General features: G+C 43.0%; 1 protein-coding gene across 2 annotated transcripts in view; it reads right to left on the bottom strand.

The window, feature by feature from the left end:
- The window catches only part of MEGF6 (multiple EGF like domains 6), a 267,534-nt gene that overhangs the window by 44,463 nt on the left and 201,407 nt on the right, over positions 1-21,664 (bottom strand). For both annotated transcript variants that reach the window (XM_075279921.1, XM_075279922.1), the window contains 2 exons: positions 14,538-14,660; positions 40-165 (listed from right to left, as the gene is read on the bottom strand). In XM_075279921.1, the coding sequence (XP_075136022.1) occupies positions 40-165; positions 14,538-14,660 (249 nt within the window). The remainder of the gene's footprint in view (positions 1-39; positions 166-14,537; positions 14,661-21,664) is intronic.

The raw sequence follows: 21,664 nt of genomic DNA on the forward strand, positions 1-21,664 counted from the left end.
CATGAAATATTTCTTGTTATACTCATCATTGCCACTTACATTCGCAGTGTTTGCCATCTTCCTTCAGCTGGTAATTGTTTCGGCATCGACACTGGTAATGAGCCACGGTGATCTGGACACAGTCATGCTCACAGCCGCCATTTCCCAGGGAACAGGAGTACAGTGCTATGATGTGGAAAAAGAGAAAAAAAAATATAAGTACATTACAAATGTAAAGGGAGTGACCTAAGTCACCGTTCAGCCTGATCTTCCTGGTTGCCAGAACTGGACTCATGCACAGAGAAAGTTGTATGAGATGTAACAGCACATTTATATACCATACCAGAAAGATGAGCGAGACTTCCTTATGGGCACTATTATAGCTGACAAGGGTGGTCTTCACTCCTCAATGTCATGTCTGTAACAGAGCTCACTACTCGTCACGTAGGGTCCACTCAGGCCCAGATGTCACCCTAACCCCCTCTAGTGAGTGCACCAAGGCAGATTATAAATCCTGTAGTGTTAAGTGTATATTTATGAACCAGGAGGAGCAGGATGAATACAGGCAGATGATAATATTTAGCAGCAGATGATCGTAGCGAATGTTAGAATTATCATGGAGCTCTATAAAAAAAAAAAGGCAGCTGGATTATCTGTATTTCTGAACAGTGGCATAACTAGGAATGGTGGGGCCCCGTGGCGAACTTTTGACATGCCCCCCCCCCCCCAACCGACGCCGAAGACCTCGACAGACCCCCTCCTCTGCACTCTATTATGTCCCTTAGTAAGCCCTGCACACAGTATTATGTCCCATAGTGGCCCCTGCACACAGTATTATGCCCCATAGTGGCCCCTGCACACAGTATTATGCCCCATAGTGGCCCCTGCACACAGTGGTTATACCCCATAGTGGCCCCTGCACACAGTATTATTACCCAGGGGAATAAAAACATTTAAAAAAACAGTTGCTTACCTGTCCCCCGGCTCCTACGCTGTCGGCTGCCTCTCTCGTCCTTCTTTAATGATGTTCGACGTCACATGACCTGGGAAGCAGGCCGGGTTCATGTGACGTCAGACAAGTATGAAGAAGGCCTGGCAGGATCGTGGAGAGGTAAGTAACAGTATTTTTTATGTTCCCTTACCTCTCCCGGTCCGCCGATCATTATACTCGGGGGTCTGCAAAGACCCCCGAGTATAATGATAGTATTTGTGGGGTCCGCGGTGTCACTTGCCAATCCCGGCCCTGCATGTCCGACTCTGTGTCTGGTTTTAAAAAAACGGTTTCACGGCGGAGAGCATAAAACGCTCACTGGCACTCACGGCCGGACACCTTTCAAACCCATTCAAATGAATAGCAGCAGCAGCAGCCTTATCTCAGCCAGGGCTGTTATCTCTCTGTGTAAACACACACTAACCCTCAGTGTGGAGATACCTTTGCATATGATCTGATCTGCTCCAGTGCTGACAAACATGGGCAAACACCTTTCATCCAAATTGTCAGTTTGCTAATATTAAACATGCCGGAAAAAGAAAATCAAATTTGTCGCAAACAACGACAACGCTGAAGGAAGCCAGAAGTCAACAGAGTTCTCCTCAAGCGCAGCTAAGGAGGATCATGGACGCCAACAACACATGCATTATATTGTGTCGCAGCGAGCTGCTGAGATGCCGGAACAATCACGGGCACAGTGCGAGGAACGCGTTCAGCGGCAGGCCAGCTTGACAGCTGCAGAAACGCTGGAGCAGGCAGATCATCAACACCAACAACATGCTCATTATATGACGTTCCAGCGAGGTGCTGAGATGCCGCAAAAATCACAGGCACAGTGCAAGAAACAAGTTCAGTGGCAGGCCAGCTTGAGAGCTGCCAAAACGCCGGAGCATGCGGATCATCAACACTAACAACACGCTCATTATATGGCATCCCAGCAAGCTGCTGAGATTCTGGAACAATCTCGGGCACAGCGCGAGGAACACATTCAGCGGCAGGCCACCTTGACAGCTGCAGAAACGCTGGATTAGGTGGGTCCTCAACACCAGCAACACGCTCATTATATGACGTTCCAGCGAGTTGCTGAGATGCTGGAACAATCACAGGCACAGTTCAAGAAACAAGTTCAGCGGCAGGCCAGCTTGAGAGCTGCCAAAATGCCAGAGCATGCGGATCATCAATGCCAACAACACACTGATTATATGGCGTCCCAGTGAGCTTCTGAGATACTGGAGCAATCACGGGCACAGCGCGAGGAACGAGTTCAGCAGTAGGCCAGCTTGACAGCTGTCGCAACGCCACAACATGCTCATTATATGGCGTCCCAGCGAGGCAAACCATTGATGGCAGCAATTTGCTGAATATAGGCAGATCAACGGCAACAACCCGCAGACGAAGTCGCGAGCAGAAGCTAGTATGTATATATATATATATATATATATATATATATATATATATATATATATATATTTTAGTGTGTAATTTTTAGATTACCAGGCTGCGTCACTTTACATTCTTACAAAGCTGTCAGCCATAACAGGCATACAAGGCTAGCAGATGCATCGGGCCCTAGTGTCTGGGGGGCTCCTCTGTCACATAAGCCACCAGTATTATAAATGACACATGGTAGGTGGGGACGCCATTACAGATTTTACATTGGGGCTCAGAAGCTTCAAGTCACACCTCTCAATACAACCATAAAAATAAAGCGTTTTCTTTGCCTCCCACGCGTTTTGTGGCCCTTTTGCCCCTGGTGAGGATTAGAACATGTGAATATGAAGAGCTCAGCTCTGAATAATTTGTATATTTATTACACTCATGGTGCCAACTCAAGCTGAGGCAGAACGTGGCACAATGTAGACACTTAAGACCCCGATGAATAGATCCCAGTGTTTTATTCTATTCAGTATTCACTGTGTACACAAGAACTTGTTGTGGTTCCCGCAGAGTGTTGCATCGGCGCGGCTGCTAATATTGTTGGAGCGATTATGAATATAAATGTTAGTTTTGCTGATTATAACAAATCCATAACATGTCTGCGAGCAGAATACTGTGCTGCGATAAGACCAGCGGGATTAGGAATTCTTAAAGATGTCTCTGTGTGTAACTGCTTTACTGCCAAGGATGTTCCTACTGAAAGCTGGAAATGTCTCAAGGGATATGTTGACAGCTGTTATTATCTATGGTAATATCAAGGTATATGATCTTGGGACCATAGGCATAACATGTGTCTTGTTTTGATGTTGCTAAATTACATTATTAGGTTAATTTAGCAATGCAACTTGTTTTATCTATATACTGACTCTGAAATGTGTTGTATTGTTCTCCTTAGTCTGCATTTCATCCCATTTACTTGCTTAAATTTTTTCGCTACAGTCTTCATAAGGCCCGATTACTGGAGTGCCACCATTTATTGATGCCAGCTGGAGCTACAGCAGTAGCAAATAGATTTTCTGATATATTCTGCATTTCAATTCTTCACTGTTGTGTCAGTCTCTGCTTGCTGTGAATGGCATACTTGAATTTACCGTATTTTCGGACTATAAGACGCACCTAGGTTTTAGAGGAGGAAAATAGGAAAAAAAATTTTTGAAGCAAAAAATGGTAAAATATTTAATATATGGGAGTTGTAGTTTTGCAACAGCTGCAAGGCCACATTGACAGGTGACCCTGCAGCTGTACGGGGACGCATAGAGTGTTTTGGTTTTTTTTTTGCGGGGCCAGAAGTACTTTTTAGTTATACCATTTTGGGGAATATCTATTGCTTAGATCACCTTGTATTGAAAAAAAAACCCGGCGGTGTATGACATATGATTTTCTAAGGAGTGATTTAGAACTTTTATTTCATATTTTTAAAGCTTTTTTTTTTTTTTTTTTACTATTTTATTTCCCCCCCGGGGGCTTGAACCTGCGGTCACTTGATTGCAAGTCCCATAGACGGCAATACAACTGTATTGCCGTCTATGGGACATTCTGTATATTAGTATTACGGCTGGTCCTAGACCCAGCCGCAATACTAATATAGCAGTGACAGGCCTGGGAGCCTCATTAGGCTCCCGGCTCTCACCCGAACAGGTCGGCTCCTGCGATATCGCCGCGCAGGAGCCGGCCTGCAACTTCACAGGTATGGAGCCGGTGGGGACCGGCCCCGGGGGAGAAGGGGCCACCGATACTGACCCGGCATCCGCTGTACTAGAGAGGCGGATGCCGGCGAGGGATAGACGCCGGCACAGGTGCCGGGGCCTGAGACATCGCTGTGCTCCTCTGCCCTGCATGAAGCCAGCAGCAGGGGGACAGAGGAGCGAAATAGCATCGCCCCTGCCGCTGCTGGCTTCATGCAGGGCAGAGGAGCGTAACGATGTCTCAGGCCCCGGCACCTGCATCTATCCCTTGCCGGCATCCGCCTCTCTATTACAGCAGATGCCACATTCGGACTATAAGACGCACCCTTCTTTTCCCCCCAAGTTTGGGGGAAAAAAAGTGCGTCTTATAGTCCGAAAAATACGGTAAATCCAGATGCTGGAAACCTATATAGCTCTAATACTTCTCACAGCTGAGGATTTGCTACAGTATAGAACATATAGTATAGTGTTTTACATTCTCCAGTATGCGTACCCGGGGGTGGTAACCCTCAGACTCCAGTGGTACATATAGTGACTGAGAACCACTGTCCTCCCCCAGGGAGGAATGCCCACGCATGGGGCAGGTACCGACCTTACCTTAGAAGCTCAATGAACACTTCCTTCTGTACATCGCCACCCCAAGGAGTGAGTGTGAGCTGCATTCATTACCACTCTGCTCTCCACTTCTATGTTTTGGCCTAAATACTGATGTAGACCCCAGAGCAGTGAGGAAGCCTGGAAAATGGGTTACATGCGAGATACTGTGGTATATACCCTTGAAGATATCTGCGGTCGTGATGTGCGTCACACCTTGGTCCCAGTGCATCGTAAACTCAATGCCGACGCCTATTACACTATTTTAGATAACAGTGTGCTTCCTACATGATGGCGGTTCTATGGGTCGGACCAATGTTACTTCCAGGATGACAACGCCAGCTGTCATGTAGCGAGGGCTACCATGGCTTGGTGTAGTGACAATCAGGTTAACCGACTGGACTGGCCTGCCCAGAGCCCACACTTGAACACTATTGAGTTGGATCGCCGAACTAAGGGGTGCAGCAGCCGTCTAAAATCAGTGAAAAAATTTACCTGTCTTCTCCAAACCGAATGGAATAAAACACCACTAGCCGTCATACTAGGACTTGTGGAAAGCATGCCCCGGAGGATTGAGGCTGTAATTGCCGCTCGTGGAGGCTCTACCAACTATTGAATATGAATATAATGTTGTTTTTCTATTCTACCACATGTGTCCAAATACTTATCAGTAGACAGTGTATATACCAATCAATTCATCTCTTAGAGGATTTCATACATTAGATACTATTGTAGCAAACTCTCAGCTGGAAGTATCATAGTATCAGGACAGGTTTTCATCCAATTGCACAAGAATCCTGAAACCTGTTGAGTAATTTATATACAATGGTCACAAACATACATAACTTGGCTTGCACTGACTCAGTTACCATCTGTATTATACTCAAGAGCCGCATTCACAGTCCTGCAAGTTTCAGAGCAGAATTCCTCAAGCTTTGCCTATTGTCTCAATGTCTGCACTGAGTTTGTTTTCATGATTTGCATTCTAACAATTCTCTTTTTTATTCCAGATATTGTGTATTATATCTGTTACTGTTTGCCTGCACTTAGTAGCTCATATACTACTACTTGCTGACTGTTTTCAATTACAGCTAGCAAAGTACTCAGCTTTACTTATTGGCCCAGCTGGGCCTATTCACATATCTTCACCTGTATTCACAAATACATGGATACATTGTGTGTCCCCAACACAACGATTCAGTGAATTATTGTTGGGTGTGATTCATACACAGTGCAAAAATTACATTGTGGAACCAATCTTAAAATCTGCGACAAAGCCTGCTTGCTATAGAGTGCACATTTCAGTGCATATTTTGGTGTCCTTCGTCTTTGCACAGCAATAAATGAAAACTACTGTGAAAATCTGCAGCATGCCAACCGTTTTTTTACACTGCGAAAGAATGGCCATTGCTGAAAACCCAGCAAACTTCCGTGCAATTATGCAACCAAACTACCACAACTAATATGCAATGCGTGAATCCTGCTTCGGAATGGGGTTCAGTAACTCTCTCTATAGCCCATAGTTTGATTTACCCTTCTGGATTCTAGAAAAGCTGAGTGGCCACCCATGTACTACTTGTAGCATTAATAGATTTGCCTAATGCATCCTAATAGAAGTAGTGTAGTTTCTCCTGTTCTGCTACAGAATGCAACATCAGGCACCAATCTGCACACTGTCCACAACCATTATCGTCTGTACAATACCGTGTAGAGCGACACGAAGCAATACAGTCCAAACGTCTTAAGGTGCTAAGCCGCAAACTGACTGATATAATGTCCTATTATTAAACAAGCGCATTCCGATCTAGAACAGCTAATAGGAACCAGAAGCTGACTTTGGTCAAATCACTCCGTGAACTAAATATACTCGTGCTGGCCCAGTGCCACTCCAGCCCCTTTACCCAATAATACCTCTTCTGTCTTGGGACTGACAAAATGTTAATGTTAGCAATTTCTAGTTGTAAACTGGAGTCACTCTCAATTGTTTGTTTTCTTATAGCAAGAACTGACTGAAAGTCACATGCATTCTTTTATTCTTCCTAAACATTCAGATGGTCGGTGACTAGTTGTAAAACTGTAAAAATCAGTAAGTGACAGTCTTAGTTCGGTGGGGTCAAACTACAAATACTATCTTTGGCATAGCAGGACAAAGAAGAAGAAGGTTCCCATAACAAATGAATTTTCTATTGAGATGGGTTTCCCCTAGAAGTCAACAGTGAACCCAATAACATATAAGAAAGATATTTGGCAAAAGAGTATCCAGGGGATGAGGTTTCCATATTAAGGGTACTTTATAGGGTGTTCCATCTGGTGCCATATATAGAAGCCAAAGGTGAGCCCAACCGTATAACACATAGATCTCAAATTCATGGTCCTCAAGGAGTTTCTGGACCCTCTTCACCTATATTGTCACAGTTTACATAGGCCATAGACATTTGGCAAGGGAGTTCACAGGGGAGAGGTTCCCATTACAAGTAAGCATGAGGTTCTCCATCTGGTGCTATTGATGTGAGTGTTCTATAAATGCCAAAAAATCCCAAAAAGAATAAGATAGATTTCTTGATGTTATAGTCCCCTAAGGGTCCCTCTTCAATAATTAAGTATTATCGCGGTGCATATTCCTTTTAAGATGTTGGTAGATCTAAGTATGTTTGATAGCATCTATGCTTATTGCATGTGTATGGAGAAAAATGTTCATTAGATTTATCAACATATTGCACCAAAACGGGTGTAATATGCCGGGAATTAAGGATTCATATAGTCAACAGTCAAGGTACTGTGTTATGGTTTCAGGTGACATATGATCTACTGTAGAAGGACTGTGACTGTCAGATGACTATTGTGGTCAACTAAAACTGCTTACACATCTGATAGCCAACCCATATTGGACATCATGCTTCCACACATGGCATGTTGCCTGGGCTTTACATTGCAGTGGGATTTGACTCCCCACTGTCATGAAATGGAGCAAAAGATCCAGTATTTAAGGTGGTGGCCATTTAGTACCAGTGTAAGGGTATCCTGCCCAACCATATCTACACCCATTACAATTTAGTAACCATCCAGATGCTGATATCAGTCTATATCCTGACTAAGGGCAATCTATCACTTTGCACTTCAGTAAGCAAACCTCCAAATTGCTTTTATATTGACCAAGGATTCTCTGGTGTCTGGATACAATATGTAATTCCTTTCACTAATGTGATCTGTGACTTTGTGCAGATCATATGTCTACTGTGAATGGAACCAACTCTATACAAGCTGCAGCTGTGTTCTCTATTAAATCATTTGTTTGGGACGGGATTCACTTTGGGTTGTTGTTCCCCCCAGGGGGGAATAGATAGACATGCGTGCATGATCTGCTTGTAGATGGAGTTGCCAGAAATGCAACAGACATACAAGTTATGCTGGCCAAAATGTATTTAAAGAACAGCACCAACAGGAAGACATCATGTCCCCTGCTGGATGCACTCCAAGAGCAGACATCTTGTTAGTTCTCCTCTATGGAGCAGCAGTGCTGTCACAGTGGACCAATGCATGGTGCCAATACTGACAGTGAATGTGGGGGGGAGGGGGCATGCAGGGCTCCAGAAAAACAGAAAATGGGTCTTATAGAGAAAAAGCCCCAAAATATTGGGCCCCAGAGCAAACAACAAAGTGTAATAATTATTTGTTATAGTAGTGAACACACCCAGGAATCTAGTCAGGTGTTTCCTGCAAAAACATTTGCAAAATAAGTTCAACCTGCTGAAAGGCAGAATATAAAATGCTGTATCAACAGCTGCCCCTTTTACACCACAGCTTGCGCCCTGTCAGCGGTGCACTCAGAATCGAGATTTCCGAGATCTCTTGTTACCAGTAGGGGGTGCTTACTAGTACTACATACTGATTTTGAGTTCTAAGAAATCTGCAGAAATTCCTGAATTCAGAGAGCGCCCTCTCTTGGTAGCTGCAGGCAGACATAATTCTGACATTTACCTGGGTGAGAATGGAAGCATGAGGTTTGGAGCTCTGTGTCAGCTACAATTCCTATGAAGGACTGTAGATGCGATTCTGCCCTAGACCACCACCATTAACCCTTTCACAACCCTAAACTAAGAGGATTATTAGATAAATAAACCAAGACCATTAGAAATGCGAGATATTAACCCATAGCCACCTAACCCACCATGGAGAATGGGAATTTATGCTAAATATATTACCCTAGGGACCTCCACAAAGCCTAATGCAGCCCTGCAGTACAGGGAGAGGAAAATGGCGGCCAGCACAGCGCTATAAACAACAGGAGGGGGTCAAATAATGACTCTTGTTTAGTTATTTGGAGACTCAGCCATGTCTGTTGTATTTATTGGCCTCTATCAGTTATACAATTCCTGCTTATGATAAACACCCGAAGACTAAATAACGGAATTGCAAAATGAGTCACTAGACGCCTAAACAGAGACTCATATCACCGCCATTGTCCCGATATCTCATTTGCTTGCAAAATTTTCCTCTCTGAAAGACGTCGACACCTCTCATCACTTCATTATAGTTAACCAGTCTTAAGTATAAGATTTTTTCATGAGACGCTTGCACTTAATATCATATCTTGGCTAGGACGTCATATGTTATTTTATTTCTCTCAAAATATTACAAAGAGCGGATGTAAATTTCAGCCGCAGCAACTCCTCATTTATCAGGTCCCCAACTATAGATTGTGAGAGGGCAATAAGTAGCTGTGCTCCCTTGTTGGCAATTACGGGTGGGCCTTGGGACTGTTATACATATCTACATATCTACGTATGGGCAAAGTATTTATAGGTATATGAAATGGAATTAGGACTCGGTGCCACTTAAAGGGGTTGTCCAGGAATTGAACAAATCTTAGAGTAGGCCATGGAAAGTGAAACATAAAAAGACACTCCGGTGTCTGCCGCCACTGTGTAAAAGACCTGTGCTCAACGCAGCGGCTGGGAAGGAACCAGTGTCTTTACTTGCATACGTCACCAGGTCCTTTGTGTGCAGGTCCCTGCCTGAAGGGACAATAGCAACAGATATCGGAGAACTGAGGACTGATAAGTATGATTTTCTTATGTTACACCTTCTCCAGCCTTCTCTGTGATTTGTCCAATTCCTGGACGGCCCCTTGAACCCCCAATGCAATATTATACCCTCAAATATTCTATAAATTAATAAAATATGGTCATATACATAGATGGATGATGTTTATGATTTTCTTAAATGGTCACTAACGTTTCAGCAAACCTTACATAATTCAATAGTATAAACTTGCAACATATCTCTATCAGAAATAAATGCTACTTTCTCCATTTATCGCTCCTTTCCTGCTCCCTCACCTCCTTCCTAAACTGACATTCACTCATGGCAATTACCGTATATACTCGAGTATAAACCGACCCGAATATAAGCCGAGGCCCCTAATTATACCACAAAAAACTGGGAAAAACTCGAGTATAAGCCGGAGTTTTTGGGTGCAGTAGTTTCTGGGTGATGGGAAAGGGGAGGGGGTGTTTTGGTTGTCTGTCTGCCCCTTCCCTGAGCTTGAGGACTGTTCCCCACACACACACACACACACACTTGGAATTTAGTCTGGCTGAATATAGGGCATCTGCAGTGCTCCAATTAACCCCTTCCTGATGGAAAAGGAGCACTGCAGATACCCTATATTCAGTAGACCGGGCACTGTCAGACAGAGGGATACCTAATGTGTTTGTGTTTCACAATCATTTTCTACTTTTATATGTATTCTAGGGAAAAGAGTGACTTAAAACTTTTAGTTACTTTATTTTTTTGTATTATATTTTTTTAAGCTTCTTTTTTTCACTATTTTATGGGAGATTCTATACATTACTATTGCGGCTGGTCATAGACATAAAAAAAATTAAAAAAAATATTTTTTTTTTTTTTTTTTTTGCTTGACTCGAGTATAAGCCATGGGGGGCTTTTTTAGTACAAAAACTGTGCTGAAAAGTTCGGCTTATACTCGAGTTTATATGGTACATCTTACAATAGGAGAGGGGAGGGGGAAGGAGGAGCCAAGTTAAAGAGAAGGAGAGACACAGGCACTGACAAAGGCAAACAGGCTGCTGTGCTAGTTTACTATCTCACCCCAAGTGCTTTAGTCACATCAATGCTGGTCAGTACTTCTCCATAATGTGCTATATGGTGCTGCTGCCTCTGAGGGAGAGAGTTTGGAGCAGAATCTCCTGTTTGCTCTATGTGTTGTCTACATGATATATCATAGTAGCTAGTCTGTACCTAATAGTTCTTGGGCAACGGAGAATTTCAGAGAGAGCCAACAGAGCAGAAAATTATTAAAATGACCAACACACAAGTCCTATCATGTGTTATATTTCACATGGTTTATCCTGAAAATGTATCTAAAAGGATTTAGAGCCCCAAAAAGTGTCACAAAAACAAGACATGTAAAGCCCCTCCATTACTCAACATTTGAGGGGAGGTGAGTAACTTCCAATGTCCTGTAGGGCTCTCAGCAAACAGACTTGTTCTTATCTACAAGTGTGAACAGGACTGGGTCAAGCAAGTTTCCATTCATTATCAGCAAAGATTCTAAAATTGGTGAAGAACTGAAACACAAGGCTGAAGAAGATTATGGAGCATTATCCAGGAAAGCTAAAATGTGGGCTCCTATCTGCTAAATTGAAGCCATACGCGGGGAAAGTCATTTACAGCTTAGTATGGATTATGTTATGTATTGTGTTGTGGTTTATGATGGCGGAGAACACCGGCGATGTTTAAATAGGGCAATAAAGATTGGAATTTCAGTCTTTTACAGCTCACGTCAGTCTATAAAATTACGAGCACTCTGCTGTTTTTAGTTATATCAGTATCTAGGAAAGATGGGTAACAAACAATATATCCCAAAGTGCACTGTGGCCAAGATTTGCTAATAGATAGTATAAACTTAAGCAGATTTATCACAGTGTCTAATGCTGGATGTTAAATGTGGTTCATCTTTAGACCAAGAGTTTATACCAGCTCTTTGTTAAATTACTTTGTGCCAGAATCTTACAACACGATATTGATACATTTTTTTGGTGCGTCATGGCGCAGTTAAGCCACACCTCCTTTTTTGAGAATCCACACCCACATGTCTAGCAAGTATAACATTTTTGCCCAAACTAGATGTATGTATCACGATTACATCAGTGTCTAGTCCTGTCCATAAAAGTATATATGGGACTATACAATATGTGTACACTATGTCGGCATATCATTATGCTACTTATAGATACTGTACTTGATTTATTTTCATCTTATACTGATCCTATTTAATGTCATGTTATCACGTCATCATACTTGGGTGAATGTAAGCTGTGTCTCCATTTATGTCTATTATTTTATTATAATCATATAATTTTAAAAAATATTTTATCACATTGGTCAGACTGCAGTTACCATTTTGGCCTGCAGGTGTCACTGTTGGGACTGCTAGATATAAAAACCATTAATACAGAGTAAATTATATTTTTTTCTGTCCAGACATCAAAAGCACAGGTGTGAATAGACCTCTAATAACGCCTTTATCCGAAAGATAAATTCCTGTAATCAGTGAAAATGGACAGATACAAATATGCAATTAGCGGAGCTGTTTACTGCCAGCTTGCAGCATGGCTCCAGCGATTTCAGTGGTAATTGACAATAATCCTGTGCAGCTATGAATGCCAGGGAGGAATTTCAGAATCTCTTGTCCAGGTCTGAAAAAAAAAAATGACCCCTGAAATAAACTACATAGAAAAAGTGCGCAACTTCTCTTAATGAACCTGAAAAAGAGCGCAAACGAGTGCAAGTGCACGAGAGATCACAGCGTATGAAAAAGTTCTCGTCATCCTCCCAAATCCTGGAAGGAGTTCAGTAAGACAGATGCCATTGACAAGGAATGACACACTGAAGGAATGACATCTGTCAGTGTGGTGTCTGCCAAGCCTGGCCTCAGCAGATTGCCGCACACTTGGAGGCTGAAGGGACTCATTTCATAATGACAGCAACAAAGCAACACTGAGAAAATGTAATGTGATGATTTTATGAGCGTGCTTGCCAGCACAATTAGGAGAGTCGTGTTGCTATTTTTGCACGCCTGGCTGCCTGATCACTCACTGTGTTTTCTGTAAACTGTTCTTGTAGTAGATTAAGCACTAGAGGGCGTCGCTTTCTCTTAAAGGGCTATTCCAGATGTGCAAAAGCCTTTGTATTTTGGTTCTAATCCACTGAGCTGTTGCATAACTTAAAGAGGACCTTTCACCACCTCCATCATCTTCATTTCTTTTCATCCCTTAATAGGCATCACTCCACTGATCCCGATGCAGTTGGAATTGTTTCTCTAGCCCCCACCATTCCTGAGCTGTGAGTGTTGTTAGTTCCAGCACCTATTATGCTAATCAGAATCTTTACTGCCAGATGGGCAGTTCTGTCCTGAAGTAGATAGTCAGGGACTGCCCACCTGGCAATGGAGAGCCCAATTAGCATATTGAGTACTGAAACTAACAGCATTGATTACCCAGGAACTTTAAGGGTATGTTTCACACAGAAATCTGCCTCAAAATCCACCTGCAAAAATGGCTCCCATTGACTTCAATGGGAACCAATCGCTTTTTTTTCCTGCTAACTAGTAGCAGAAAAATGAAGCGAGATGACTTATCTTTAAGTGGATTCTGCGGCTGAATCAGCCGTGGCGTCTGCGGCTCGAGACACGCTCCTGTTTAGGCTCATTCTTTAGGTATGGCGCGACAGAATGCCGATGCTGCATTGGGATCCCGTTGCAGCTAGCCGCGAGGAATGTTCACAAGGCGGAAAACGTTACTGCGAACTTTTCCTCCGTATGAACATACCCTAATATCTACTTTATCTTTTTTTTTTAATAATTTTAAGGACGCAAAGGGCAGCAGTTCTTACTTGATGGTCCAAAAAATTGTAGGAGTAAAGTTACATCTGATGTGTAAGTGACAAAGGCTGCTGGATTCTTCTACAATACTACATACTGTCAAACAGTGAGGAGAGGATAGCAGTAGTATCGGTTACAGTAGTACAAGATTTTTTGGGGGTGTCCTGAAAAGCGAAATTGAATAATCTGGTACATCCCCACGCTGTGCAATGGAATGGATAAGTGTGATGTCATATGACTAACAACAGAGCCGCGATTCTGCCACTGGTGGTGAGATCTGACAGACTTCACTTTTTGAAGTCTAATATAGACCAATAAATGGATTCCTATCAGATTAAATGGAATAAGGTTGTCTCATTTTGAATAAAGTTGTCTCATTTTGAATAAACACAAAGGCCCAGATTTAGACACAGTAAACTTTAGACTTCTGAAAATACACCAGATTTATCACAGTGACTGATACTGGATGATAGATCTGGAGTAGCTCTGGGTTCAGTAGTCTGAATGTATACCATCTTTTAGTTGGGGAAAGGAAGCGATAACCGTACTTAGCATATATCTGGCCCTAAAAATCAGAATATTTTAAAAGTCTGTCTTTGGAAAACCTTGCCTTGTTGTTAGGGAACACCTTAAGTACTTCCAAGCATAACCTACCAGACAAGTGGGTCATAGCCTATATATTTCCCTTACAATACTCGAGGAGCCACAATTTTCATACAAAAAGAATACTATAAGAGTATTTTCTATGAGGCCATTATCATTTGCCCTCATGAATGTACTTACAAACTGGCTGTGATATACAGTAAACTGAGACAGCGCTTCAGCATTTTTGCAGGGTAAAACTTGTCTGGATTCCAAACAGTATGGGAAAATGAGCCCAGCTTGGTGCCAAAGGGATGAAATGAGATTATATGCAAGAATGTAACAGTGGATAGTGATTACTTACTAATGCATGACCTGCTATCTGCGTGGAGACGGAAGCCCGCTTTGCACTCGCAGTGATATGACCCCGGGGTGTTGACACACCGCTGTTGGCATCCTCCATTATGGACTTGGCATTCATCGACATCTAAAAAGAGAAGCAGAACAGTCTGGTGATAACGGCAGATACTGGGCCTGAAATTAATACACAAACCCAATAACCATCTCTCTGTATTATTGTCTGGAAATAAAAGAAAACCATAAAAGAGGTAAAAGTTATTGAGCTGAATAGTGGGAGGCGCGGGCCAAAATGCATAGATTTGTTTTGTGGTAATGATCTTTCTAAATAAAAGGCTCTATAGGGCTACAAAAGGGAAAATTATTTTTAATATACCATAAAACCTAAATATTCTTTCCAGCAGATAGGACATTGCCACCTCCTCTTGTTCACCGCTTATTTAAAGGGTAATACTACACCAAAATGAAAACCCAACTCTGGTATTTTTAAGGCTAGGGCTACATGGCGATGGGGCGTCCAGCGACTTCTTCACTAAGGTAAGTGAATGAAGTCACATTGTGACCCTGAGTGTATAGAGTTATATTCCCTGTGGACATGGCTGCATTTTCAGATGGATTCTTATTTATACAGACAGCAGGGTGGATGATGATACCTCTATATCAAGCAATGAAAGAACCCCAGAAGTCTCAATCAAGGGGCCATACATCAATTTGGTTGATAGGACCAGAGGGTCATCAAACTGCCTCTTGGCCCCTTTAGCAGAAAAGTCTTATGCGAATAGTCAGCAGATGTAATGAGAGCGCACATTTGTACATCCCGCCCATGAGGAGCTCATGAGGCTTTTCAGATAACACTACGGTATCCCTAAACCAAGAGGGTCCTCTCTGGGTGAACTGTCCACTTTGGACCACCCATTATCCATGGACAGGTCCTACCACATCTCTAAAGAAGTGAAGCAAAGCATTGGGCTCATCATTAATGAAAGTGCAAGCTGGATTGTACAGAAAATGAATGAGAGATTGGGTCTTCAAAGAATATGTAAAGGATTTGTGCAGAGAAGATCACTCAGTGCACAACCTCAAAATCCATGCAGATTAAGCATTAGTATCCAAATCAAAATTTGCTGAATGAAATATTAATGTCTCATTTGTTAATGAACTATATATATGTGTGTGTGTGTGTGTGTGTGTGTGTGTGTGTGTGTGTGTGTGTCTACTGCCAGTCTTATCCTATCGAAGGATCATGGATCATGACAGAAGAGCTTTATCATCTACAGAAGGATCATCTCTGGAGAAAATTAAGGTGAAGTAAGATCACATGTTGTACAATTTGATCAAGACAGTATGTCTCTGGCGGTCTTGGAGGTTACTTCCTGTTGTCCTGGTGACATAAGGAAATGTACAAGGTTTACATTCCTTTCTGAAAGTCTTCTACATAGCTCCTTAAGACCCCATCTTGTATCTATTTTCCATGCCTATTTTAGATAATATCGTCAATGCTCCTGGAATGTTCTCAGGAAGCAAAGTCTGGACTACAGCCAACATGTTCTTCAGAAATGCTAGAAAGCAGGAGAAATAAGCTAAAGGAGCTATAGGATAGGCAGTGATCAGAGCAGCCAGTCTAGGTCTCTTGTCTCCTCCAAGCCCATGGTTGGCTGGTAAAGCACATTGGGTCACAACTGCACAACAGCCCAGGGCACAGTCACTGACCGCCTAGTGAGAATATCATTAGCATGTATGTAGCAATGACGACTTTGTCATCTGGCACGTATTAGCTGGGGTTTTCCACTGATCTACAGGTAAACCTACTGACTTATCTTAAGGTACATATACACATTAGAGAAAAGGTGGTAAAACCTGTCAATTTCAATTGGACTCTTGGCTCTCCCCTGGAAGGTGATGTCAGGGGAAGGAAGACTCAGTCATGATAAGCTTTTTAGGACAGTCACAGATCCTTTGTGCCCCAGAACGATAAGCCACTGCCAGGGGTGTCAGCAGTCTACTCCCCTCCCCATTCACGACATTTGCATACTCGGCTAAACTTAGGGCCCCTTCACACGGTGTAAACGCTCGGCTCATTCCGAGCCGTACACGCGAGCGCTTTTAAACACTTCCCATTCACTTCAATGGTAGCGCTCGTAAAGTCGGCTCCTATTGAAGTGAATGGGAAGTGTTTAGAAGCGCTCGCGTGTACGGCTTGGAATGAGCCGAGCGTTTACACCATGTGAAGGGACCCTGAGTGTGCATGTGTATAGGGGAGAAGTAGCAGGAGGTAGCCTGAAATACATCTCCAGTCTTTTCAGAGATGTAGACATTGTCCCCCATGCTTTAAACTGCAGTTCTGCTTGTTTAGATTGTCTGCTGTGTATCTGCACCACCTAAACCCCTAAAATTATTAACAGAGTGTTACAAGGAAACTAATGAACTTCAAAGAAATAGGGGTGGGGTGCCCCTTCCCCCCACAGATCAATAAGACAAGCTCTTTTGCCATCTCGCCATTCCGGGGATTGGCATTATATACAATTTGCCAATGAAATAATAAATGTCCACCATTCATTCACTGGCATAGTAATAATACAGCAGGCTGGTATGGCCATCTGTGTCACTGGATCACACATTTATTACCATTCACTTTCCTGCAGTACATAACCAATCATCTTTATTTCATGCATTGGGTTTTATGAGCTTGTTTATATCATGCTGCGGGGTGATACAAGGTTGTGAGGGGGACACTGGGGGTTGTAGTCTCACAATGGCAGAGACCTAGTGATTTGCACAGCATTGTTATTTTTGCACCCTGTCGTTTTGCAGCTCACAACATGTACAGTTTCTAAATGTTCCTTTGCTATAACAATTAGGGGATCGTGCAAAGAGCCTCACGTGGAGCTTAGAAAGCAAAACAAATAATGGATTTTTTTCCATAAGCAAATTCCTTTCTAATTAATCTGTCATTGCATCGAACATTTGTAACATGTCGGGGAATGTTTAATGACTGGATACAAGAAACCTAAGAACCATTGATTGTAAGTTTACTTTACTACCAAACATTTGCCAAGGTAACAAAATAAAAGCCAGCAGTGAGCTGAGAGTCTCCTTGTCTGCAGGGGGCAGAATTTTGTCTGAGTTCGATGAAAATGGGTATACATGGTAAATAATAGCAAAGATAACCACAACATACCCAGGATAGATTGGGAACAATGCTGTACTGAACAACTCAAGCATACCCTATAAATGGCAAGTACAGCCTCATGGCTCCAACTCAGGGGCAAATAGAGAATTTTAGATTTCCACAAGTATTTGTGTCCACAGGAGCACAGTTATAGGGGGTGCAGGGGCAGCAGTCACTACCAGGCACTGAAGCCTGAGGGGGTCCCAAAGGACTTTCTGTTCCATATAATACACCACTCTTCTAACTGGCGCGAGGTAGGGGCCACATGGACAGATATCAGTGTACCCTATGGAAAAGGATTACATTTCATTACACAGTCCATCTGTATAAGGGTCAAGCTCTTCTTTTTCTGAGTTGCTTAAAGGGGTGTTCACCCCTTGTTCCCTATCCACAAGATGCGTGGGGGTATCCTTACATTGAACTAAATAATCTGATGACCGATCCACTGGAAACTCAGTGGGAGCTGAATAACTACAATTTTATCATTTAAAGCAGTTTTTTTTATATTAGATTTTGATATTGAAGACATTTTCTCTGACACCCAGTTCCCCTAGTCGATTGACAGCCTCAGCACTGGCATAAACAAGGTTTAAGGGGTCTGAAGCAGGCAAGTTCAGTTACTGCAGTTCAGTAACCACTGACAATAAGGGTGCATTCACACTACGTAACGCCGGGCGTGTATGAGAGCCGTACACGCCGGCATTACGGCAGACTGCCGAACACTTCCCATTCACTTCAATGGGAGCGCTCGTAACAGCGGCGTTTACGAGCGCTCCCATTGAAGTGAATGGGAAGTGTTCGGCAGTCTGCCGTAATGCCGGCGTGTACGGCTCTCATACACGCCCGGCGTTACGTAGTCTGAATGCACCCTAAAGGAGTATTTCCATATTAACAAGATAACCCGTATAATGGGGGGTAGTTATAGGAGCTATAGGTGGTGCAGAAGTAGTAGTCGCTAGAGATCCCTGAACCCTAGGGGGGCCAAAAGTCCTTCTGCCAGATACAGCAGATAGGAACCTCATTACAGATTTTGCACTGGGACCCAGGAGCTTCATGTTACGCTTCTGTCCCTAGTCCTAGGATAGGGGATAATTTGCAGCGATCAGGAGTACAGGGGAGTTTAGTGTCCTGTTCTGAAGTCAACATTGCAACCAATGTTGCACTAGCACTAGCAACGATCCATTCATTTCATTGGAAGTGCTGAAATTAAGCAGAGCACAGCATTCAGCTTTTGCATCAACCAAGTATTGGTGTGCTGGAAGTGGTAGTCATGCAAAGGTGGGCTCACAGTAGCTCTAGTTGGCTCTTCAGGGTGGTGCAGTGATGAGGGGACCTGCATTGTGGAAAATGGTACTAGTAGTTCCCCCAGGACACTTTCATTCTTGAGTCTGATGGTGGCTGCAGTGCGCTTGGTGGTGAATGCAGGACAGAGGACTCAGGAGAAGGTGCTTAACAGTGTAACAACTCACAATTTACTTGAAGTAAGGTAGATAACACAATAGTTATCTTCCATGGAGGCACAGTTCTTAAAGGGGTTGTCCACTTTCAGACCAATATTGAGAGACAAATGTTATGGTTTGTATAATAAAAAGTTGTACAATTTTCCAATATACTTTCTGTATCAATTCCTCACGGTTTTCTAGATCTCTGCTTGCTGTCATTCATTCTGCTTACCTCTAATGGATAAAACTCTGACCATGGTCATGTGATTTACGGTCCATGGTCATGTGATGAGTGCACAGGTGCCGCTCGTTATAGTCACAGCACAATATTCAGACAGCTGCCTGGTAATCAGCTGTGCACCTGTGTGCACATCACATGACCATGGACCGTAAATCACATGACCATGGGCCGTAAATCACATGATCATGGTCAGACTTTTATCCACTAGAAGTAACAGAAGGAAAGATTGCAAGCAGAGAGCTAGAAAACCGTGAGGAATTGATACAGAAAGTATATTGGAAAATTGTATACCCTTTTATTGTACAAACGATAATATTTGTTTCTCAATATTGATCTGAAAGTGGACAACACCTTTAAGCACTTGGAGCTGAGGATGAGTGATGGAAGTCCCTGGGGTGAGGTGGTGTTTCCCTTGCTGGGACAGTCTACTTCTTACAATGCGTGCTTCAAGTTTCTAACAGAGCACCATGCGAATGCCTGCAATGCAGAGGTTGCGGCCAGGGAGCAGGTTAAAAAAGGGTGTCCAACCTGGATGTTGAGGCTGAGTCGTAGCTATGAGGTCCATTGAAAGTTATCCTCATAATCTTTGTTATGCACATTAGTTCCATAATGTGAGAGGCTTCGGCCCAGTTCCTAACTACAAAATGACACTTTTGCTGACTTGTACCAGCAAGCTGAGAGCAATCTGATTAGGATACCCAGCTAAGTAGGCATGTAGACCTATTAGTCTCTTCCCCCCTGACTAGAATGTTCTAAATTGTGAACTGTACCATCTTCTCATCCTGAAGGCAAAATTGGTTTGTCCTAAATCGAAACCATTCTATACAATAAGAAGTGTCACAATGTAAATTCACATAAAATAATAGTAAGATAAGTGCCAATAAATCAGTTCTTTTTCCAGTACTCCACTGGGATGCTACACTATCTCCGGCACTCCCAATGAAATGAATGTAGCAGGGCTTGCTAGCCCAACTGTGGGTACCAGAAGCCAAGCCAACTTCTCCAAAGAGAGAGGACCAAGCGTGGACCCTCACAATGTGTCTCAAAACCAGCAGCTTTAGGGTCCAACCTCGAAAGCACTGCTTCTTCTATAGAGATTTTAAAAGAGTCACATTATTCCCCCAATACTACATATTTCCATAGTTAGAGGATGGGAAAGCAAAGCAGCCTATAGTCCTGTGTCAGGGGATCTTCACATCTGTGGGCTTAGTAGAGCGTGAGTTTATGAGTCTGACTTCCTGTGGGATATAATCTATATGCTGGACAATGGCCGATTTAAGTTATGTAATGTAGAACACAGCGCTGAGCACAGCCATCGTATCATGCATACAAACTTTACCAACACAACCTGCAGGAGTTTAAAGGCTTCTTACATGGGGGTTCTTACATTTTGTGTCACATTTAGGGTTTGTTGGACATATAGGGTAAGGTCACCTGCAGCAGTTTTACCACAAATTGTTGTGATTTTACTGGTAAATAGCAATAAGGGTGTGTTCACACATTTAGGTTTTCTGATGCAGTGCAAGTCAAACCAAGAGTGGATTAAAAAAATGTGTGAACGTGTCCTGTCTCACAAAGCCGCGTGTCTATTTAGAATCAAACCGTGCTAATATTCAGTGCAATACAAGTCAGGATTCCCACACGATCACATAAACAAAGGTTTCCTGTTCCCCATTTGGTGCAGAATTATTAACGCTGCCAGTCCCATAGTGAATGATTGGGGCAGAGATAAAACTTTAACATATAGGTTATTCAGGTCAGCGACAGATCCCTTTGCTAGACAGACTCACAGCTTCATAGTGGTCCAGGAAGCTAAGCTAGGAGGATAGGATTTTGATATGGTCCTTAGATGTACAGTGGCTTCAGCTGTCCCTTTGCTGCCTTATGACATAGAGAGACCATTGTGGTTACTGGGGATTTTTGTTCCCTGCCTCATAATTGCCGCTCCCCAGGGCTAAGTAGTCCAAAGACAATTTTGCTAATTCTGCAGAGCCATATTTTGTTAGATAAGTATCTCCGACCTCAGGAATCCCTTATGTAGCAATATACCCTCAAGCATGGCTGAAGTGACTTATTCCACTTATTCACTTCCTATCCCAAACCCACAGTCCAAGCATACAAGGAGCCTGGGAAAGCCGGTCATGCTAAGGACAAGTACCAAACTGTACAAAAAAACATGCCATATCTCCAGAAGACCAGAACTACCACCTTCTGTGGGTTCTGGCCCTCCTAGGGAACCTGTCACTGTAAACCAGCAGAGCAATCAGAATCAAATCTTTGCC

The sequence above is a fragment of the Leptodactylus fuscus genome, chromosome 6 (assembly GCF_031893055.1).
Source record: "Leptodactylus fuscus isolate aLepFus1 chromosome 6, aLepFus1.hap2, whole genome shotgun sequence".
Lineage (NCBI taxonomy): Eukaryota > Metazoa > Chordata > Amphibia > Anura > Leptodactylidae > Leptodactylus > Leptodactylus fuscus.